We start from the raw sequence: 24648 nt of genomic DNA on the forward strand, positions 1-24648 counted from the left end.
AAAAATTTAGAAATTGATTATTGAAACTCAGGAAAAAATTAATTTCAGAAAAGACTAAACTAGAAAGATCATTCACAGTAAATAAACAGGATGTCTTAAGAGGAAGAGAAAACAGGTAAAACATTTAAAGATCAATAATAAAGAAAAGAAGCCAAGCAAAAGTGACCCAAAACAACCTACATAATAGCAATCCCCAAAGAAGAAAGCCTAAACAAGGGAACAGAACAATTATTAAAACTTTCATTTTCCTGAAATTGAGAATAAAAAAAGACCTGATGCTACATATTGAAAGAACACACCAGGTACTTGGGAACACTGATCCAGAACAACCAACACCAAAACATACTGCAGTAACATCACTGGCGAAAAATCGGAGGAAAAAAATCCCGTGGGCTCCAGGCCAAAAAGAATAAGGCATTCATGAGGGAAAGAAAATCATGTTATCAGCAGACATTGACAGTGATGTTTTTAAGCCAAAAAGAACATACTTAAGATATTAAAAAAAAAAAAAAAAAATGTGACCCAACCATTTTATCCAAACAGACTTTCATACAAAAGGCTACAGATAAACTGTTATCAGCATACGAAAACTCAGGGTATAGTAGTCTCACAAGCCCCTCCAGAAGAATCTACTAACAACTGAGCAAGACAAGCAGAATGACTGGATAGATGACGTAAGGGCTGGTGGTGAGCATTAAGCATGTATTTACTTGAATAGTTAAGACTAAAGCAAGAGTTAAAAGGGAGAGATTATAGTATATAATGATGACGTTCTTACAAAGCAGATGCAGCGCAACTACAAAAAGCAGAGGCACGGAACTGTACGCTTAAGTATGGCTGAAATGGTAAATTTTATGTTATGTATGTTTTACCACAATAAAAAAGGAAGAAATAAAGTACCCTGTAAGTTTACACCAATACTTCTGATTCGAATTTAGAACTACAAGGGTTTTCTATCTTCTGTCTTAAAGCCATAGCTCTACTTTTCCATATCAAGAATCCTACTTCTCATCAAGGAAAATGATGATGATAAAAGAATGTTAATTTCCACAAGTTCAGGATACTTAAAGAAAATTAATCAGTCACCTTTGGAGAATGCTTTGGAACCAAGTCTATTTTGAAAACTGGTAAATAAAATGTAGAAATTCTCCTACCTTTCCTCTATGAACTGTACTAAAAGGTATTGTAGGTAAGGTGAAGTTTCTCTTCATAGAAATATTTTAGCTAATAAACAAAGAAATGATAACAGTTAAAATATCACCACATGCAACCTCAATAAATCACAGGATCTAAGAACTGAACAGCAAGATTGCTATCACAAACCATCACAAAAAGAGAGACACCATGTGCTTCCTGATGAAAGAACACACCACCACCGATGAAACAGGTGCCTAGACAAACCAACTCGAATCTGACGGAGCCTCAGATCTAACGCCCAATTCTCAGGAAGTAGAGGTCAATAAAACACATTAAACTACACTATGTGGATACAATCAGCAAAATCCAAACAACAGGACAAGGGATCCAATTTTATCAACAAATATTCCTCAAGGGAAAAAATAAAGAGAGATGAGGGAAAGAACTTATAGATTGAGAGAAACTAAAACAGACATATAAAATGAAAAATGAAACAGAACAAAATTATTAAAGATGAATACTGGGTCGGGATAGAGACTTAGGGAGGTTGTAATTAGGAGGAAGCCTTGAACGGCTTCTGGACAGCTGGCAAGGTTCTATCTCCTGGCCTGGGTGATGGCTGCAAGCATGTTCGCCTTAAGATAATCCACTAGCCTATACATTTGTTTATGAGATTTTCCATTTGTATTTTAATCATTAAAAAATGCATGAAACCTTTATATACACATATAATTATATGTATTTTTCATGATTTTTATATTTGTTATATTTAATCATACCTCCCCAAATTTTTATGAAATATATCCCCAAACCTGAATACCATGCTGATCTCTTTAGTATGATAATTAAGGTCTCCACAGATTCCATGCTTAAGGACTACTGCACCTTACACTTTTCTGAATTGTTAAAAAAAAAAAAAGGAAAAAAATTACTTACCATATATACCAACTCCAAAGACTGAGAAAAACAATTGCATCACTGTCAGACACAGGGTTAATATCCACAATATATGGAAAGTCCTGGTGAATCAATACATAAAAAGATCAATACCCTAAATTAGAAAATGAATAAAGAACATGATCAGGTAACTCACAGAAAAAAAATACAAATTACCAATAAAGACAGTAAATGATAATCAACCCTTCAATAAGTAAAATAATTTGACCATACTCCTCACTATTACCTTGGCAAAGACCAGGATTGATGACACCCTCTACGGTATTAGCTAAGGTGTGGGGAAACCAGCATTCACGTTATTTGAAGTGGAAGTTAACATGAATCTTAGAAAATTCGGCTTTATCTTTTACATTTTCAAGGCATAGTCTTTGAGCAAACTTACTTCTATTAATTCCTCCTATGGAAATCAAATATAAAAATATGTACAAAAATATACGTTACAATATGTTTGTAATAACGAACACGAGAAGAACCCAAATGTCCATTAATGGGAGAAATTATACAATGAAGCCAAAAATGATTAAAGAGAATGATGTGTGCTTATTCTGAAAGTTCTCTACAATGTAAGGGCAAAAAGTAAAATTGCACACCAGTATATAATGATGCTAGTGGGAATCACAGTTATACCACTGCTCTATCAGGAGTAATTGCCTACATAATTCTAATATTGGGCTGAGGAAGTGTGGATATCAATCTAACTTTACCATCCATGCCTCTTTGAAGAGTAAGTAGCCTGCAAGGTGACAAGCCTTAACATCACTTCCTTACTTGGTGCTATTAAAGAACCTACAACATTCATGCAGAACTTACAAGAGTCAGGGCTATCATTCCGGGACCCAGTGGACTGCAATGAATTAGAAATTACCTCAGGTTGTCAGTCATCTTGATCTGGATGAAAGTGAAATGGAACAATGTTATCTGACAATATAAATATCTCCATTTAAGATGGAGAGGCCATTGAGTTGGAATTAAACTTCATAAATACCTCACATAGACTTGTGACTAGTGGTTTCCATGTTCCTGGGGCAAGAGTAGCCATGCATGGCAGTCATGGACTCCTGTCATCATCAGGCTGGATGTCATCACTCATTGGTCCTATATTGCCACTGAACCACACACCAGCCCCTCTCACTTTCCTTCAGGTGGTGGCCAAATTCAAGGCTTTGTCATACTTTAAAAAAGTATTGTACCCATCTGTTTGCAAACGAGGGGAAGAACTGAGTAACGTAAGGCATCGGAGGCCACAAGGCAATCTTGCTTCAGCAGGCCAGGGATTTCTTGGCCAACTGACATCTGATGATGCTTCTTTCTCCTAAGAATACATAGAACTAGTCAACTTTTTCACCTCCAAAAGATAATTTATGTAAGCTATACCAAGATATCAGAATAAAGCAGGAATATCCTTTTATCATTGTATTTTGCACGACCATGAGAATTTTTTGCATGCCCGCTCTCGTGGTTTTTGTCTCTGTTAAGGAAAAGAAGCCCCCTCCTAGTCCCCAAATAAGAAAGGAAAAATTATGGTTGAATGCCATTACTGTTTTCCATCACTTCAGGATTAAAAGCTCAAACACTTACCAGATAATGTGAGGCTGGGCAACCCCTCCAATCCAAGCCTGTTCTTCATTAAATGAAGGTATAGTAACTGCAGTTTTGGGAGGTCAAAACAAGATATAAAATACTTTACTAGGCACAGAGCATGCATTCAATAAGTCTCCTTCCTTTCTCCCTTCTGTTACAGCATTGTTCCAGACCAGGTTATTCTAAGGAACACTCAGCAATTAAACATACGAAGAAATCGATTTATTATTGCACAGTAAATTTTATTATATCAAAACTCACTGCCTGATTCTTGGATATGAAGGCTTTTAACAAAAGTGGCATAAGCCTGTGGACATACTGCTCCTTCCACACAGAATAATGTCCCTGGAGTCACACCACTCCTGCTTGCAGAGAACTGTAAACAGTGGCCTTCTACAGGAAGAAGGAGTTCTTGATAACACCCTCCCCTCTGGATGGGACCACTTGTCCTCTCCTCTGGAGACACGACCGTGTACTGAAGTTGAGGTCACACTCAGGTAGAGCTGAACGGGCACTCTGCTCTGAAACAAATGCTGACAGAAGTTTGGGTGAGGCCCTTTCCCCCTTGCTTGAGAATACAGATGAGGCTTACAAAGCCAAGAATACCTTAGAAACAACCATTACCTCATTTCTAAAATCTCTGCTGGAGGAAAACAGTAAATCTTCACCTAAAAGGAAATTCCAGGACATGGTGTAAGTTTCAAGTATCCATTTTGTGGGAAGAAACTATAAATTAATACTTTCTATACTTAATTACCACTAGTAGTTATCATTTTTGGAGGTAAAGGAGGTTATTTTAATGGAGAGAAAAATCTGTCTTTTTTCATGAGTTAAAACAGGAATTGGCAAACCAACGCCCATGGCCAGCTGCCTATTTTTGTAAATGAAGTTTTACTGGAATACAGCCTCACCCATTTATTTGTATTGTCCATGGCAACTTTCATTCAGCAGAGTTGAGTAGCTGCAACACCGTATATGGCTCACAAAGCCTAAAATATTTTCTATCTGGCCCAATAAGAAAAAGTTTGCCAACCCCTGTGTAGAAATATTGCCATACTAAACTAAGGCTAAGTAAAACTTCATCAGAAAGAAAACTAAAACCACAATAATTAGAATACAAAAATACAAATGACATGCTTGCTCTGATTCAGGCACTTTCAAGATCATAGTTTATTTATTACTTCAGATAAAAAGATAGTATACATATTAGGGAATCCCTTAAAATTCAACTCTAGAGTTATACACCATCTAGTACTTTTGAATTGAATGTTAACCAAAAAAGTCTCTAAACACCTGAAAGCCCCACTAGTAACATGAACTATGGTAATAAAAAATCTGACATTTAATTTGTTCAATATATAGTATTTACATTATGAAACCAATGGTGATACGATAAACAATGATAAAGAAATAGTAAAAATAAACTCTAAAAAGCAAAGGTTTATATTCTTACAATGTGCTAATTATCATAATTGTATATAAAAATTAAAACACAGCAGAGCTTTCTGCTACAAAACTCTTAATCATCTGAGTTGTAGTCGTTACTTGCTAACGATTTACATGCAACATCTGCTAGTGCTGACATTTGATTTTCTTCCCCCAAGAAAGTGTGAGTAGATATTTATTTAAGAGCAGACATTAATTTACTTGTGGACAGAAAAAGATAAAACTGTACTCAAGATTAGTACTGGTCACAAGCCTCTTCTCTACAGAAATGATAAAAATAATAAGACTGAAGAAAATTCCAGAAAGGAGATGCACAGGCAAAGAGTACCATGAATGGCACAGCTCAAAAAATCTTGGGACCAATTAGACACACGTTTTCTCTCTCCTTCAATGATGAGAGGTCTATTTTGCCATCAAATTACAATGCCTGCAGCAAGTAAGGGGCACCAGGTGTACAACTAATTAAACCCTGCAAAATACTAAGATGGGCAGTGGTGGCCAGAAGAAGGAACAACTTCTATATAATTCAAACTATATACAGCATAACTGGAATGCAGCTCATCCCAAACTGGCTGTGTGAAACAATTGGACCTTTATGATTTAATAGTTAAAATAATGACAAGTGTAATAATACAATAGATTTACATGGAAAGCAAGATCCAAGGGGCACTTTATATTATTTACTGTGTATTTCAATTTAAAAATAATTTTGCTAAGTATACATCTCAACTGAGGTCTATGTATAAAATGTCCTAATAGATACAGATATTTACCTTTGGTGAGTTAAAGGCCTTTTTGTGACTTCTGTCTGAATTGCAGGCAGAATGCGAGATGTACGTGCACATGTGGGAGAAACTCAACCTGAGGTAATCCAAAAGATGTGCGTGTGAGGAACCTGGAGGTACTCTGACAGTCAAAGCACACCAGAACCCAAACGGGCAACAGTGAGGATGGCAACGAGCAATGGAATGCCAGTATGGCGGTGAAACTTTTTCCACAACAGAAAGAGGAAGGCCTCTCGTACCAGCAGAATCCTGCATACATACACAAAAGAAAAAGCCACCCACCATTTCATAAAATGAAAACCAGTTATAGTGTGGGAAGTACAAACTACAGAAAACCAGGAGTCCCTGGAAGAAAAACGACTGGTTCCCGCGAGAGAAAGGAGGACGCTCGGTTCTGCGCAGCGTCACTTGGTGAAGGCGGCCACCACTGCCCACAGCACCTCGTTGGTGCTGGCCTTCAGACACTCCACCTCAGGGTCTAAGTCCAGGAGCTGCCGCACCCGCTTGGTGGCTAAATCGTACTGCTCGTCCAGGAGGGGCGCGAACGCGTTCTCCAGGACATCTGAGGCGTGGGCCAGGTAGATGAGGGCCAGCAGGCGCTTGTCCATGCGGTGAGGGTCGTTCACCCACTTGTCGAGAACGGCTTCCTGCACCTTCTTGATGAGGCGCTGCTTAATGCTGTTGTTGGTGAGGGGATGTGTTGTCATGTCAAAAAGAAGGAAGTTCTGTTTCTCGGTTGTCAATACGCCCTTTTCTACCAGGTTTTTAGCTAATCGTTCCCTCACGTTTCTTAATTGATAATGCAGTTTTAACGGATTCCACGTCTCACCTAAAAGAAAGATTCCCGAAGTTAGAAATGATGGGTATGATCTGCTCATCTTATTAAATTTTGTACTGTTAAAATGAACAGTAACATTTGACTTTTTTTCCTCCAGAGAAACAGAAGAAAATCCAACTATGTTTTCTTGCCAACTCAACCACGAACCCCTTGATGGCCAGGCCTTTGGTTTCTAAGCACCTGGCACATGATCTTCAGGCACAACGGTTTACTCAAGCTGAAAGCAGTCTCCAAACCAGTTCCCCTAATGCGGAGTAAGCCAAATATCAATATTAAATTATGTTTGGCTTCTCTCTAGCTACTGTCAAAAAGCAGCCACTAGTAAAATATAAGATTTCTTTTCTGTTAAACACCCATCTGCAACAAAAAGAGAAAAGAATTAAAAAGTTTCCTGATTAATAAGTTCTTCCTGAACTGCTACATATACCTGACCTATAAAGCTGGGAAAGCCTGTTTAGGCAAGGCTATTCTTTGCTGACAAATAATATAAACCTAATTATAGGAGGACAAAACATTTTCATCATTTTAATCTTGTCATCTATGCGTATTTCCCCTTGAGCCAGAAATACTTAAAATAAAACCAAGGGACTTCCCTGGTGGTCCAGTGGTTTAAGACTTCGCCTTCCAATGCAGGAGGTAAGGGCTGGATCCCTGGTCGGGGAGCTAAGATCCCACATGCCTCGCAGCCAAAAAACAACAACAACAAGAAAAAAAAAACCCACAAAAAAAACCCCCAGAAGCAATACTGTAACAAATTCAATAAAGACTTTAAAAATGGTCACATCAAAAAAATATTAAAAAAAAAAAACCCAAATATTTTTCACTAAAAGTTTTTTTCTTTATAGAAGACTAGAAGGAAATACATCAAAATATTAATCTTGATTATTTGGGGGATTATATTATATGTGACAAATTTGCTTTTTTGTACTTTTTGTATTTTCCAAATAATCTCCAATGAACATGTAACTATTTGGGTAATTTGAAAAAAATACTATAGTAACTTTCTAAATTAGGACATGTTAGAGATCAACCACCGGCACTTTTATTATATGCAAAAGCTGAAATTTTATAATATTGAGGAAAAACAAATTGTACTATCTACTACAGCAGCCATTAACTATATAGGGCTATTAAATTTAAATTAATAAAAAAACTCAGGGAATTCCCTGGCAGTCCAGTGGTTAGGACTCCATGCTTCCACTGCAGGGGGCCCAGGTTCGATCCCTGGTCAGGGAGCTAAGATCCTACAAGCCCTGCGGCACAGCCAAATAAATAAATAAGCAGGAAAAACAACTCAGTTCCTCAGTTGCCCTAACCATGTTTCAAGTGCTCAATAGCCAAGTGGGGCTAGAGGTTACTGAGCGGACATCACAGAAATAAAACATTTCCACTGTTGCAGAAAGCTCTGGTGGAAAGTGCTGACTCAAAATACATTAGTATTGGGGCTTCCCTGGTGGCGCAGTGGTTGAGAGTCCGCCTGCCAATGCAGGGGACGCGGGTTCGTGCCCCGGTCCGGGAAGATCCCACATGCCGCGGAGCAGCTGGGCCCGTGAGCCATGGTCGCTGAGCCTGCGCTCCGCAATGGGAGAGGCCACAACAGTGAGAGGCTCACGTACCGCAAAAAATATATATATATATTAGTATTCAAAATTATTTTGCCATATGACTTAACACTGAAGAATATGGGGCTATGATTGAGTAATCAGTCTTGGACTTGCCTTCTGGAGTTAAACAATTAGAAATCTGCATAAAATGTATGAAACAACTGTTCAGATGCTAGTCAAAAGGCAGCCCAGAGCTGTGACCTTTGAGAGAAACCTCACTGAGCCCTACTACTGCCCAAGCTTACTACCCAAAGGCACATGCCAGGCAGCAGAGCAGAACAGAAGACCTCAAGTAGAGCACAGGACTCACACTGTGTAAAAAGGCAGAGATCAGAGCTGGGGGAGGCTAAGGCAGCTGGAATATGCAAGGCAGAGTACAGGAGAAGAGGGGACTATGCAGAATAAGAGCTCTAGAAATCTGCGTGGTGTTCGCTTGAGTCTGGCCAAAAACAAAGCCACATGTGTTATGGTGTCAAACTCCACAAAACAAGGTTAAAAAAAAAAAAAAAAAATCAAGGAAGTTGTAACGTGAACAATTCCAAGAGTTCACAGAGGGCTAGGGAAAATTTGAATTGCAATTAGCCTGAGTGGAAAGGTCTCACTGAACACCCAGGACATTCAGAAAGGATTCCAGAAGGATCACATCTTAGTAATAGGGCTAAACTAGCCCTTGAGTAAAGGCTACTCCAGATCTGACCTAACAAAGCTTACAAACAAAACTGATCCACAAGTAACTTAAGTACCTAGCAAAACAAATTTCAACAGTCTTTAAAGACAAAATTCAGCACACAACAACGTAGCACTCACAATGTCCAGCATCCAATAAAAATTACTAGACTTGTGAAGAAGCAGGAGAATGTGACCCAAAACTAAGCGGAAAAAAAAATCAACAGTCAAACAGGGACTTCCCTGGTGTCTTCCCAGTGGTTAAGACCCTGCAATTCCACTGCAGGGGGCGCAGGTTTGATCCCTGGGTAGGGAACTAGGATCCCGCATGCCACACAACCAAAAAAAAAAAAAGTCAACCAGGGCTCCCCTGGTGGCACAGTGGTTGAGAGTCCACCTGCCGATGCAGGGGACACGGGTTCGTGCCCCGGTCCGGGAAGATCCCACATGCCGTGGAGTGGCTGGGCCCTTGAGCCATGGCCGCTGAGCCTGCACGTCCGGAGCCTGTGTTCCACAACGGGAGAGGGCACAACAGCGAGAGGCCCGCGTACCGCAAAAAAATAAAAAAAGTCAACCAAATCTGACATGACCCAGAAATGACAGAGACAATGGCATTAGCAGACAAGGAGTTTAAAATGGCTATTTTAAATATCTAAATAATTTAAAGGAAAGCACGAGCACAATGAGAAAATGAGAGCTTTTCTTTTTTAAAGGCTAAATGATCTGGATCTGCCATTTTACATTTTGTTATTCACGCTGTAAAATTAGGGACTTGAGAAAAAACTGTTAATTAAATAATGAAGAAATGGTACCATGAATCATTATTAAAGTCATCTTCTACATTTAAAGAAAACATAACCGCGACTTCCCTGACAGTCCAGTGGTTAAGACTCCATGCTTCCACTGCAGGGGGCACGGCTTCAATCCCTGGTCAGGGAACTAAGATCCCACATGCCACGAGGCACAGCCACAAAAAAAAAAAAAAAAAAAGATTAAAAGCAAAAAATAAAAATAAAGAAAACAAGATAAACTTTTCAAATAAAAAACCCTGGCAAATCAGCTTCCACAAAAAGAAAAACAATCATTGCATTCAATTTCCTTGTTAACTTCAAAAAGTAAAAGAGCTGAAATATATTTGGGGCCCTATTAGATTTTAAAACTTAACAGTATAAAAGAAAAATATAACTCAATAATAAATGAAATTCTACTTTCAATTTCTGGTGTTAAATTAGCCCACACCTACATTTAATGTTAAGAAATCATTAACAAAAACAAAAAACAACAAAAAAAGAGAAATCATTAACAGTTACTTGATGAAGCACTACAGCATAATAGGTTATGAGAGCAAGCTCTGGAGCCAGACTGTTTGGATTTCAATTCCAATTTGGTCATTTCCTAGCAGTGCAACCCTGGGCAAGGCTTCTTACCTATTCCTCTGTCTTTTCATCTGTAAAGCGATGAAAACAACTCTTTCCAGCTCACAAGGGTTATTACGAGGATTAAGTTAAGTTAAAGACATATCAAGTTCTTAGAATAGAGCCTGGTACATGGTAAGCTCGCAATAAACGTTAGCTATTATTATTTAACCATGTGCAGAATCAGCACTTTGGCAGAAAGAGTTTATCCTATGTATAATGGTCTAAAAAAATCATACTAGGTACTGAGAATGCAGACATTAGTAACACATATTTCTTTTTTTTTTTTAATGTATTCATTTAATCTATTTATTTTTGGCTGCGTTGGGTCTTCAGTGCTGCACACAGGCTTTCTCTAGTTGCGACGAGCGGGGGCTACTCTTCGTTGCGGTGCACGGGCTTCTCATTGCGGTGGCTTCTCTTGTTGCAGAGCATGGGCTCTAGGTGCACAGGCTTCGGTAGTTGTGGCACGCAGGCTCAGTAGTTGTGGCTCACGGGCTCTAGAGCACAGGCTCAGTAGTTGTGGTGCATGGGCTTAGTTGCTCCGTGGCATGTGGGATCTTCCCGGACCAGGGCTTGAACCCATGTCCCCTGCATTGGCAGGCAGATTCCTAACCACTGTGCCACCAGGGAAGTCCTAGTAACACATATTTCTAACTCTAGAAATTTTAAATCAAAGGAAGGGAACAGTCATAATATAACAACTAACTGTACTTAACTGGCTAGAATAAGATGTAAATAGGGCCATAAAAACAATATGAACCAAGAGCCCAGAGGAATAAGAAATTACTTGAGTTTGATGTTAAGGGCACGCATCTTTCAAAGGTTAGTTATGACTTTCATTTTTCAATTGTTGTACCAACCCACTGTCTCCCCAATAAATGCCTGCCGCAACTTTCACCAGACAGTTTGGGTTTTGTTTTGTGTTTTTTTTTTTTTTGCAGTACGCGGGCCTCTCACTGTTGTGGCCTCTCCCGTTGCGGAGCACAGGCTCCGGATGTGCAGGCTCCGCAGCCATGGCTCACGGGCCTAGCCACTCCGCAGCATGGGGGATCTTCCCGGACCGGGGCACGAACCCGTGTCCCCTGCATCGGCAGGCGGACTCTCAACCGCTGCACCACAATGGAAGCCCTGTTTTGTGTCTTCTAATATCATTGGCACGTGGTAGGCAGCCTAAGGCACCAGGCTAGAATTAGCTAGGTTGTGTTTTCTGACATTCTTAAATGACTTCTGGAAATTCAAACTTATAAACACAGAATAATCGATAGCCAAATTTATGTAAAAGCCCATAAAAAACTATAGTTCAAATTCAAGGTTAATTAATTAACTATACTCATAATAATAATTTGTCAGTTATCAAAGAAGTACTATTCCCTGGCAACTCACTAGTCAATTAGGAAGTTATTCTATGTCTCAGAAAACATCTTGGCTACCTATTCTCAAATAATTGTTGGGGTGGCAGCGGTGGGGGGGAGGTTAAGATTATTCTAAGGTCAATTTCTCTTTACAGACCTAAAAAAACCAGTAATCCCTCTGATGCCGCTATACAATGATTTTTTTCCTCTCATTGGAAATAAATGGTATTAGCAGTTTATAACTTACTGTCTATTGTACTGAAGTCATGCTAATAAGGTTTATCCACACCTTATCCACAATTAAATCGTACATACTGCACCCAACAGAACAAGTAATGCTTATTACAAAGTTCCTCAAATCCACAATATGCTACCTTAGTTTAGTGTTGCTACTAAGAAAGAGTAGAGCCTGAACACAGACCAACCTTCAAATAATGTGTTCCATTTATGACTGGACCTTCTTATGGGCAATCATTTCTGCCTCGGAGGAGGTTAACAAAAAAGGACTCAGACATCATCTTTTGATGCGGTTCCCTGAAAAAGGGCAAATCTTGTGTGCCCACTCCAACAAAAATGTTATTCAGCTTTCCTCAGATATTTTTTAAAAATGAAAAAATCCCAGAAGCAGAAAGCTGAACCAGTATGGGTAATATGTAAATGTTGTTTGATACTATTTTGAACACCCCAAAAAAGGTACAATAAAATAACAGAGTGGTGGGACTTCCCTGGTGGTACAGTGGTTAAGAATCCACCTGCCAATGCAGGGGATACGGGTTCGAGCCCTGGTCCAGGAAGATCCCAGATGCCGCGGAGCAACTAAGCCCATGAGCCACAACTACTAAAGCCCACGTGCCTAGAGCCCGTGCTGTGCATCAAGAGAAGCCACCACAATGAGAAGCCTGTGCACCACAATGAAGAGTAGCCCCTGCTCGCTGCAACTAGAGAAAACCCATGCGCAGCAACAAAGACCTGATGCAGCCAAATATAAACAAACAAAAATAAATAAATAAATAACTGAGTGGTCAAAGTGTCTTGGCATCCTGACATTTCTGCCTTTTATTTTATTTTTTTCTATTTGGGCTTTTGTTTTTTAAATTTTTTTATTTTAGTTGATTTACACTTCTGTCTTTTATTTTAAAAGAACCAAATTAATCTAAATCCAAAGAATAAAGTTACCCCTGAGATTATTAGCATACTTAAGACAACAGTATAAATTGGGATGGGAGGAGGGGAGTTGGTTAAGTGAAGAGAAGATACAATAAAGGTTTAACCTATACTATCTACTAAAAGATTTAGCTGCTTCAATTTAAGCAGAATGTTGAATATCTTTTAAATATACTGTAACAAACCCCCAATGGAGGAATAATGTTCAAAATTCTAGATTAAAAGATGTTACTGTGATCCATATTGTCATTCATCCTAAATTACTCACTATGCAAAAAAGACTTTATAAGTTATATGAGCAAATTTTTAATGTATAGAATTTATTTATAGTTAACTCTTTTATAAAGGAAACTGTGAGAAGTATATACGGAGAGGAAAAGTTCTTCAAAGGTTATTTATATCCCACTGCCCAACAATTATTTCAGTGAAAATGACATACTGGCAGGCACCTAAATAATTTCACTACAAAGAACTTCCATCTTCCTTGACATGTTACAAAAAAAAAAAGCAGCTTTGTTCATAAATTTGGCAGTCTAGCGACACCTTGTGACCAAACTGATCAATTACATGTCTTACAACTTCAGAAAGCAAAAAATACTATTCTTGAAAACAGAAAAGTAGTCTTTAAACTTTTTACTCTTTGTCTCAAATACACATATTTATTAATTTTTTTAAATTAACAAGATATATAAGTAATATTTAAATATCAGTAATTTTAACATGTATATATGCACACTGTAAATAATGGTAAGATGAACCCCTGGGTATCCATCCTCCCACCCCAGGTAAAGAAGAAAGCTTCATCAAGACCTTAGATGCTTCCCTTGTGTCTTCTCTGCCTCAGAGGTAACCACCAAACAAACTTAGGTTAACCATTCTTTTTTCTTTACATATAGTCTCACCACTTATTCACATATCCCTCAACAATACAGTACAATACATAGTTCTGAAAACCTAGTAACAAGTACAGACTTAACTGTGTAAGGATAGGTCCACCAATTTTACCACCCCCTCTAATCCCCCTGAACAGGAACACTTCCTTCTTTCTGTCTCATTTTTACCTTTCAAAGGCCCAATCCAAGTTCCACTTCCTCCAACTACTAAAGCTCCCAAGGATTTCTTTTCTCTGGGCTACTGCACTTGCAGAGAACCATACTGTTAAACTCTAATCTGTTATTAATCTGTTATTAGAAATACACAACTGGGGACTTCCCTAGTGGTCCAGTGGGTAAGACTCCACACTCCCAATTGCAGGGGGCCCCGGTTTGATCCCTGGTCGGGGAACTAGATCCTGCATGCATGCTGCAACTAAAGATCCCGCGTGCCTCAACGAAGACCTAGCGCAGCCTAAATAAATAGATAGATAGAAATATACAACTGTTCTGCAAATGAATTTTAAGATTCTTTTAGTATGGAAGCACTTCTTTTTAAGTTTCATAGTACCTACATCAGCATTGCTGCAATAACTGGTATTTGATACCACTCATTATTTTGAAGCAACTAAAAAGTTTTAAATTAACAAACTGACCCACAGAACTGAGCACTTAAAAATGGTTAAAATGGTGTTAGGTTGGATACAATTTTTTATTAAAAATCAGCAAGCACTAGCACTACTTTAACTAGGTGGGAAGTAGATATTTTCTTAATTGAAAAGAAATGTGCTTTTTTCTCCTTCTCCCACTCCAGATTCCTTTCTTTTACGCTGAAATTACAGGTCATTCCTATTATACATCAGGAACATGCAACCAAAGTGCTATAGGTGATATTTTGGCATTTATAGCCATCCTAAACTTCACAGGACGTTGTTTAAAAAAATTTAAAAACCACTTTCTTAGTATTAGCTTCTTGGTTTACACAAATTCCTAACTCAAATGGACACTCTGTTTCACAAAATCTTAATTATATTTAATACTTTTGAGAAAAGCTTATAGACTTCTGCCCTCCTTTCACTCAACCAAGTGAGAACAGTGCACACAGCCTCAAGTTGAAAACCACTTTCATTTATCATACACATTGAGTACTGGATAAGCTACATGCATAAAATGTTACATAACCGGTAAAGTTTAAGACATATACAGCCACCTTAAACGGTGAGATTCAACTCTTTACAAGCCATACTCCCTGTGTACCATGTGTACATAACAAAGGAAATCCAGTGGTCTAAGATATATTATTAACTCAAATCCCAATGTGCCATTAACATGTATGATGTAAGATAAAGAGACTGTTGATGGATGAAGCATCTGAAAACACCTCCACGTGCTAAGTGGCACCAAAGCAGATATCAAAAACACTGACGTTAAGGCAAGACAAACTATATTCCATAAAAAGAACTTTAGCACTCTGACTTACCTCCCAAAAAAGTAAATACAACTTGAGAAACCCTCCTTTTGGTCAGCTGAGAACCTAATTACAAATTCTAATTTGCACCACCAGAAGTGGTAATGGCCAACAACAGCAGCACAACGTGAGCACAACACAAAGACTGCTTAGGCCAGTGAACTCCAGAGAGTGCGGAAATGATCCATCAGTTAGAAGGTACTAGCACTCCTATTTTTATCTCAAAAAAGTCATATTTGCTAATATTTAACATAGGGAGTTAACATCATACCCTCACTGAGTCTTTGTCAGCTGGCCACAGTTTGCTGAAGAGGTGGAAGGCTCACCCAAAGAGGGCTGACAATGTTCTGAGCACTGTGACATACAGTCTTGGTATGTGCCGAGTAAGTACCTAGCTTTAACCAAACAAACTTTCATCAAATGGGTAAAGTAATTTTAAAAGATATCCTACAAAAAAATTGTAATTGAAGACGACATCAATATCACAACCACAAAGAAGGAAAAAGGGTCACATTAAAGTTTCTCTTACTCAATGAGGTAAAAATAAAGTTATCAGCAGATGTACAAGAGGGTGGTCCAAAAAAAAAAAAAAAAACCCTCAAAATTATCAAGACAGGGCTTCCCTGGCGGTGCAGTGGTTGAGAGTCCGCCTGCTGATGCAGGGGACACAGGTGCGTGCTCCGGTCCGGGAAGATCCCACATGCCGCGGAGCGGCTGGGCCCGTGAGCCATGGCCGCTGAGCCTGCGCTCCACAATGGGAGAGGCCGCAACAGTGAGAGGCCCGCATACCGCAAAAAAAAAAAATCATCAAGACAAACTTGTGAATAAGCTTATGTTCTCTACCAATAAGAAGGAAGAATGAACCCTGCCATAGTATAAAGTGCCCATTTATTGTCCTACTACCTAAGTTTGGAATATGTGTATTCACATTATAAATAAACACGCAAAACTCAATCTTTTACCGATATAAGAATATCTTCATAATACAACTATTACTTTAGAAACTCTATTTATAAGTGAGAAAATTGACATGTTAATTACCAATCTCTGACAACCTCCAAACGTTTTTAAAAGTCTAAATAGCAACATATTTGAACATGAAATGAAATGAGCATAGATGTATGCAGAAGCTATGTTTTATATAACAGTACAGAGGAACAACAAGCTAACTCAGGTCCTATACTCCAGGAGTTTACTATCTAGAAGATTAGACAAATACACAAGTAACTTTAAAATAAATGTAGTCATTAGTGCTATCAACCAAGTAGGTGTTCCTTCCTACAGCTGCACTTCCGGTCTCCTTAAAGTTAGGGGAGGCCATGTGACTTGCTCTGACCAATGAAACCTGCACCACACGTCATTTCTGAGCAGAAATTTAAGAGCCTGGGTGATCTGTTATTCTCTTCTTTCCTTTACACTAGTGACTGACAGTGCTCCAGATGGTGGCAGCTCCGTCTGCCCAGCTGCCAAGATGAGAATGAAGTGGCCTGTGACTGATTTACAGTATGAGTGAGAAGTAAACTGTTGTTTTAAGCCACTGAGGTTTTAGGGTTGTCTGTTGCCACAGCTTAACCTAGCCTATCCAGAATAAGGTAGCATGAAGTAATTTTTTTTTTTTTTTTTTTTTTATGCGTTACGCGGGCCTCTCACTGTTGTGGCCTCTCCCGTTGCGGAGGACAGGCTCCGGACGCGCAGGCTCAGCGGCCATGGCTCACGGGCCCAGCCGCTCCGCGGCATGTGGGATCTTCCCAGACCGGGGCACGAACCCGTGTCCCCTGCATCGGCAGGCGGACTCTCAACCACTGCGCCACCAGGGAAGCCCCATGAAGTAATTTTGACAAAGAATGACAGGAGCTAAGGAAGCTAAGGAAGTACACTATATCTGATTCACATCTGCTCAGTTTTGTTAAAGGGGATGAAATTTTAAAAACCACTATTTTCCCTAGTTAGTGACTGATTAACTTTCAAGACTGCCTAACTAACTAAACAAGCTTTGGGCTATTTTGTCTAAGTTCCTTTCAAAAGGATTTTAAACTTTTACAAAAATCTCTCAGAGAATTCAGTTTTTAGTTTACACACAGAAGCTTACCACTAAGTAATTCAATCCAGTTCTGGACCGTTTCTGGAGGCTGAGTCTCCTTAACGTGCTTTAGAGCTTCATCAAGAAGAACATCCCCTGTTGGAGCGTCTGACTTACAAATCACCTAAAATGTAATCAACAAGAATCACATGATCTACTTGATCCTTTTAAACAAAAAACTTAATTATGCAAACACTTCATTATGCTTAAAGCCCCAAGTGTTCATACAGTATCAAAGTTCAGATTTTAAACTAATTCCATACTAAGGAAATCCAGTATTTAACCTAACCTGATTAGCCACAATCATGAACGAAAATTTAGCTACTCTGCAATAATTAGGAAAGCAAAATGGTAGAACAGTTTATACTCATTGTAATTCCGTTTACTGCTAAACCTTGGGCTATCTGATCCAGAAATTCATTTTTTAAACATTTATTAGTTATAGAAACACTCAATTATACATAAGAATTGAATATAGAATAAAGGTGGCATCTCACATCAGTAGAGAAATTAATTTTTCAATAGATATAATAAAACAACTGGCTCCTCAGAGCTTATACCACAATAAAAGATAAAGATTTAAATATGAAATATAATTGAGGGGATGAGAAAGTTTTCTCAAAATTGTGACAACAAGCAGAATCCTTGAAAATACCAATAGGTCTGATCACATAAATTTTTAAATACTACAAAACTTTAAGTTAAGCACTTCAAGAGTAGAAAAACCAGAGGTAGGGTATGAGAGAAGAAAACGCTACACTGCTTTAACCAAGATCTTTATAGCCTTCAATAACCTTCTTGGCTAAACAACACATTTCTAGTTGAAAGTCTATAATATCAAAGTTGAATTTGTTATATTACTTTACATTACCTGTTAAGATGTTATGAAATTTAACAGTATTATTTTAAAAATGGGAGTCTTCCCTCAAACTTGTCCTTGACAATACGTCCTTTCCTTTTTGCTCAATCTTATGAAAGGTTAAAAAAAATACAGTATCTGAGACAACATGACCCAATGGAAATATAATTAGAACCAGAAATACAAGGCACAAATCTATTTTTAAATTTTTTAGTAGTTATATTTTAAAAAATGAAAACAGGTAAAATTAATTTTAATATATCTGATTTAACCCACCATAGCCAAAATACTGACATGTAATAAATATTTTTAAATTGAGACTGTTTTACATTCTTATTTTTCCATAGTAAGTCTTCAAACATCCAGAAAATCTTACATCCATAAAACAAGAAGAATAAGAAGCCACAATACAGAAAACAGTTCCTGGAAATCAAAAACACGAAAGCCACAATAAAAAACTCAACAGAGGATTAAAAGGTAAGAGAGACCAAGAGAATGTCAATTATATCCCAAAAAAGCTAGGAAACAAACCATCAGAGAGGAAAATAACATAAAAATCAGAAAGAAAATAAAGAACAGCCAAGAGGTCCACTCCACCTTATACAGTTCTAGAAAGAGTGAAGATACAAGAAATAAAACTTTCCAAAATCAAAAGACACACATTTCTGGATTGAAGAAGCCTAAGCATAGTGAATTTTAAAAGACCCACATCAAGGCATGTCATACAATTTCAGAACACTAGAGATAAACAGAAGATCTTAAATGCTTCCAGAGAAGAAAAACCAGGTATCATACAGAGATTGACAATCAGAAGGGCATCAGACTCTAACAGCAACTCTGTATACTAGAGGACAATGGGGAAATGCCTTAAAAATTCTGTGGGAAAAATCTAACATTCTATTCCCAGCCAATCTGTCAAACAGAAATATGGTACAATAAAGGAATTTTCAGGCATGCAAAGTCTCAAAACATTTTCCTCCCACGAGGGTGGAAGAAAACATTAGATCCAGAAAACAGGGGACTGAAAGCAGTAAAAAAAAAAAAGTGACAGGAAGTCCCAGTAGAACCAAAGCATAACCAGTCCGGAGTAGAACACAGGCAAATTTTAATGGAATTATCTGATGTATATGAACATTTGAAAATTAATAATCTAACTTTTCTCTGATGGAGCATGTAAGAAAAAAGGAGAGCTACATAGAAAACTTTAAAAAAAGGGATTAACTCTAGAAAAAAACAAAACTATCTAAGAAAGGAAATCACAGGATATAACTTAACTCTACAGAAAACAGTATTAATATAGTTGTAACAATATAAAACAATCATTACTGTTTTGCCAAAAATTATGATATAACTCTATTAGGAAGATTGAAAGGTAGGGGTAAAAAGTGGTATGTAAGAGAGCCAAATATTCATCTATTTTTTTTTGGCTGCACTGGGTCTTCATTGCTGTGCACGGGCTTTCTCTAGTTGCAGCGAGCGGGGGCTGCTCTTCATTGTGGTGCGCAGGCTTCTCATTGCGGTGGCTTCTCTTGTTGCGGAGCATGGGCTCTAGGCACGTGGGCTCAGTAGTTGTGGCTTGCAGGCTCTAGAGCGCAGGCTCAGTAGTTGTGGCGCACGGGCTTAGTTGCTCTGCGGCACATGGGATCTTCCCGGACCAGGGCTCGAACCCGTGTTCCCTGCATTGGCAGGCGGATTCTTAACCACTGCGGCACCACGTAAGGCCCGCAAATATCCATCTATTTTAAGTAATAGATGTAAGTAAGTAAAGAGCATCTCCAACTGATTTATCAAGAAATGGCAGTATAAGCTTATTTAGAAATATGGAGGTAAATGCCCAAATAAGTGAAAACTGCAGCAAGCTGAATGGTGACCCCCAAAAGGTGTTCATGTCCTAACCCCCAGAATCTAATCCCCAATAAATCTTTGTAGATAAAATTAAGTTATATCAGATCTGGAGATGAGATTGTCCTGGATTATCCAGATGAGCCTCGACATGCAATGAAAGCGTCCTTATGAGTGACATACAAAGGAGAGGGTGATGTAAAAACAGAGGACACAGAGAGATGCAGCCAGAAGCCAAGGAAAGCCTCACAGCCATCAGAAGCTAGAAGAGGCAAGGAACAGCACATTGTGGCCTCCAGAACTGTAAAGAGAATTAATGTCTGTTGTTTCAAGCAACCAAGTCTGTGGTAATTTGCTAAGGCAGCCTTACAAAACTAATACAAGGACTGAGAATGGCTGCCACCCAGATACAAGACTAAGGAGTGGGGAAGGGCAGGTAGAAGATTGCTATTTTTTTTTGTTGTAAGTCTTTAAGTACAATTTGATTTTATAACTATCATATATGTATTATCTTAATATAATCAATCATTATTTTTAAATGAATAGATTAAATCATATTGCAGTATTTTTCCAAAAGACTATCAACTGCCTAGTTAAGATCATACAAACAAGTAGACTGAAGTAAAAAGCCCATGCAGGCAGGGAACATGTGTCTCTTGGTCTCCAATGTATCCCCAGAGTCAAACACAATGCATGGAAGACTTAAGCACTAAATAAATAAATGATGAATGAATAAATGAACGAAAGAGCAAATAATTTGTTGATAATCAACACAAAACTGGTTTCTGTTCCAAAAAAACCCAAATAAACAGTATCAAAATCTTTTCACTTTACGTCAGGGCTCCATAACATTAATGTAAAATTACCTGTAATTTCTACTATTAGTAGTAACCAATGTGTAATTCTTAAGGTTTCTGTCCTCCATAAATCTATGGTTGCACAGTAAAACAAATAAAAATTTTATTCTGCTTTATGACATAGATATCTAAAACAGTAACTTCAAAACTAATCTCATGCCAGCTCATTTGACTCTAAATGACTAGATTTAATTTCAATATTCCACAAGGAATATTTTCTGCCATACCGTGTTTACTTTGCATACAATCTTCGAGAATACATTTCTTTCTTTCCTATAGGATTATTACTCTCTCTGGCATTTCAATCAAAAAATGTTCAGTTTTCACCTAAAACTTTTTGGATTTCATTATAAGACAGTGTATTTAGGAAAAAATAGCTTTGAAACACCCCACGTCCCCCAAGAAACAATGACAGACTAGAAGAGAAAGAGTCTTGAATATTTTAGATTGAGGTTAAAGTTAGAAATTCTAAAAACTAGTCAATAATACCTCTATTAACACAGACCTTCACAGTGGAGAGGCAGAGAACTGAAACCTATTTGTATTCTGGCAAAAAGATCAACAGCCTATGGATAGTTAATTTGCACAATACCACTTTTTTTTTTTTTTTTTTTTTTTTTTGCGTTATGCGGGCCTCTGCCTGTTGTGGCCTCTCCCATTGCGGAGCACAGGCTCCGGACGCGCAGGCTCAGCGGCCATGGCTCACGGGCCCAGCAGCTCCGCGGCATGTGGGATCTTCCTGAACCGGGGCACGAACCCGTGTCCCCTGCATCGGCAGGCAGACTCTCAACCACTGCGCCACCAGGGAAGCCCCACAATACCACTTTTGAGTAGTTACGTCAAGTTTTCCAAATCATGGCTTTCAGGAGCAGCAAATAAAGTTTGGAGTCTTTCTGAATATGTAGGATGCAATGGCTAGTGATCCTAACAATGAATTACATTACTCATTATGTGCAAAGAACCAAAAACACAAGGATGCAAGAAAAGATATGGAAACATGATTCAATAAAGACTTAACTTTAAAATCAACTTCTCTTCTTTAATTTTTGAAAGCTATTAGTAAACAACAAGGTTCTACTGTATAGCACAGGGAATTATATTCAATATACTGTGATAAGCCATAATGGAAAAGAATATTTTAAAAAATGCATGTATATGTATAACTGAATCACTTTGCTGTAAGCAGAAATTAACACAACATAGTAAATCAACTATACTTCAATAAAAAAGAAAACTATTAGTAGAAACAGTCTTCATTTTTAGGCAGCACAAACTCTTTAAAAAGGAGATGTTATATAGGCCCCCTCTTACCTTTCTTGTTAACAGACTTTTACGTCTCATTCCACAAGCCTCTAGCTGTAACCTTCCTCTCAATGCTAATTCAATTAACATACAGCCACGTAATCCAGATGATATACAGTCATTCCAAAATGATGTGTAACCCTATTTAAAAAAGAAAACAAAAGAGCTAATTTACTTTGAACTCAGAGTCAAGAGCAGAAACACTTTTTAGCCAAAGTTATTTCTTGTGCCTTTTACCTTGCATGTCTTTCCATAATTAAAATACTGAAAAAATACAGCTACTATACATTATTAAACTAGGATTTTCAGGGATTTACTGTCTTTTCACCACTTTCCTTACATGTAGATAAACAACAAATAACTTTGGAACTCACTAAGTTATGTGCTAATTAGGCTTTTTCAGATTGCAGGCATCAGGGCTCACCCACTCAGTTAACCTTAGATTATAGTCATTTATTACTAGTATACGTGGGCAAATTAAGAAGAAGCTCAGGAAAAATAATCTAGCCCAGTGTAGCCTCATGGAGAATTAGAACATCGTTCAATGCTGTTTGCAATAAAAATACAAGGTTAAATTTGGAAGAATGTATCAGAAAACTTAAATATGGGGCCATGCCTAAAGTTCTGAATAACAAACTGTAAAGCGATCAGATTCCCCCACCCCACCAAGAGAAATTTAAGGGCAACGTCCAAGGTGGAAAAACAGTCAGAAAGAATGAAATTGATAGACAGCCAGGGATCTGGGAATTCTCAAGTGAAACAGGCATCACCAGATAAAGTCAGGGCACTCTTTGGGAGCTAATAACTGGGACTGTCCAAATTATGAAGCCATGCACTGTGCCAGCAGAGTTGCCAGCTATTAGTTTAAAGTACCCAACTCTGAAGAGAAAGCAGAAGCGATAACTGGTTCTGGTTAAGGCTCAGAACAAGGTAACATACAATTTTGATGGGAGGGAGAACAGGTCAATGGATTCTTTGAAGAATGGAGGGCCAGGAATAGGGAGGCCTAGACCCTTGGTTTCGGTACTTTCTTGAGGTCAGTCTTGGTACATTGCCAGGTCATGGTGGTCAGCTTGTATTTAAGAAGATGACTGACCATCAGGGTCCATGGAACTTCACCACTGACACAAGGACTTAAATGACAAAGCTACCACTTCTGAGAATGAAGGCTTTGGGAAAATAAAAATTTGGATGGAGGGAGACACAAGGAGATAAAAATATCAATTCAAAGAGGGAGATTTAAATGTGAGGCAGGGAAAGCAAACACTGACTAGATTTGAGGGAATCCTTTTAAACTTAAGTGTTAGAGATCTGATTAAATTAAGACTGCCAGATATTAGCTAAGTGGTTAATAAGACCAATAACTTACAGACATCAGGTACAATCGATGGCTTCTGTATCCATCTGAAACAATTAAAGCCCTAGGAAGCCTAGGAATGGATTCATATAAAATCAGAGTTATAGCTATCGGGCTTCAATTGGCCTGGACATACAGACGGAGTTCCTAGGTGAGCCTCTAAAAACTATAAACAATAGAGTACACCTCATAAAACAGTGATGGATGTAGACACGACCATGCCCTGTCTCTGCAGCCTGGAAATTTCAGATGAACAGTACTCATTAGAAGCTTACACTTGCTAGCAGAGAACGAAATACACCTCAGCCTCAATTGCTCTCAGAGTAACGGCAACCCAGAGATGTTAGCAAAATGGAGTCTTTAATAACAGACTTCAAAGATTTACATTTAATGAACGGCTTTTGGGCATTAACATAAAAAGACAGATGCTTAAACAGAATTGATTTCATGTAGGAAAATAGACAAATGGGCGCGGACAGTTCTGTAGCAAAGCTTCTGGGACACATGAGCAATATTCCAAAAATAAATGAAGCCATCAAAGCCACACCAAGGGGCTTCCCTGGTGGCGCAGTGGTTAAGAATCCACCTGCCAATGCAGGGGACACGGGTTCAAGCCCTAGTCCAGGAAGATCCCACACGCGGCGGAGCAACGAAGCCCATGCGCCACAACTACTGAGCCTGCGCTCTAGAGCTCACGAGCCACAACTACTGAAGCCTGCGCTCCTAGAGCCCGCGCTCTGCAACAAGAGAAGCTGTCACAATGAGAAGCCCGCGCACCACAAGGAAGAGTAGCCCCCGCTCGTCGCAACTAGAGAAAGCCCGAGCACAGCAACAAAGACCCAACACAGCCAAAAACAAATAAATTAATTAAAAACAAAACAAAACAAGAAAGCCACACCAAGCAACAGAACAGTCCAGCATGTTGATGACACCTGCTAAAATCTGCATCATAAAAGTAGGATCAGGAATTAAGCAAGTTGCAGGAGGTAGGAGGCGGGGGAGAAAGGGTACTAAAAAGGGCAGTGTTAAATTAAAAGATTTTATGGTATTACTGGATAAAATG

At 38.5% G+C, this 24648-nt stretch overlaps 1 protein-coding gene across 1 annotated transcript in view; it reads right to left on the bottom strand.

Moving 5' to 3' along the window:
* Positions 1 to 4821: 4821 nt before the first annotated feature.
* The window catches only part of GOLPH3 (golgi phosphoprotein 3), a 53137-nt gene continuing 33310 nt past the window's right edge, over positions 4822 to 24648 (bottom strand). Inside the window, exons 2-4 of the mRNA XM_065874101.1 lie at positions 22238 to 22369; positions 17378 to 17492; positions 4822 to 6735 (exon numbers count right to left, since the gene is read on the bottom strand). Coding sequence (XP_065730173.1) covers positions 6311 to 6735; positions 17378 to 17492; positions 22238 to 22369 — 672 coding nt within the window. The 3' untranslated portion in view covers positions 4822 to 6310. The remainder of the gene's footprint in view (positions 6736 to 17377; positions 17493 to 22237; positions 22370 to 24648) is intronic.

This window comes from Phocoena phocoena, chromosome 3, assembly GCF_963924675.1.
Source record: "Phocoena phocoena chromosome 3, mPhoPho1.1, whole genome shotgun sequence".
Lineage (NCBI taxonomy): Eukaryota > Metazoa > Chordata > Mammalia > Artiodactyla > Phocoenidae > Phocoena > Phocoena phocoena.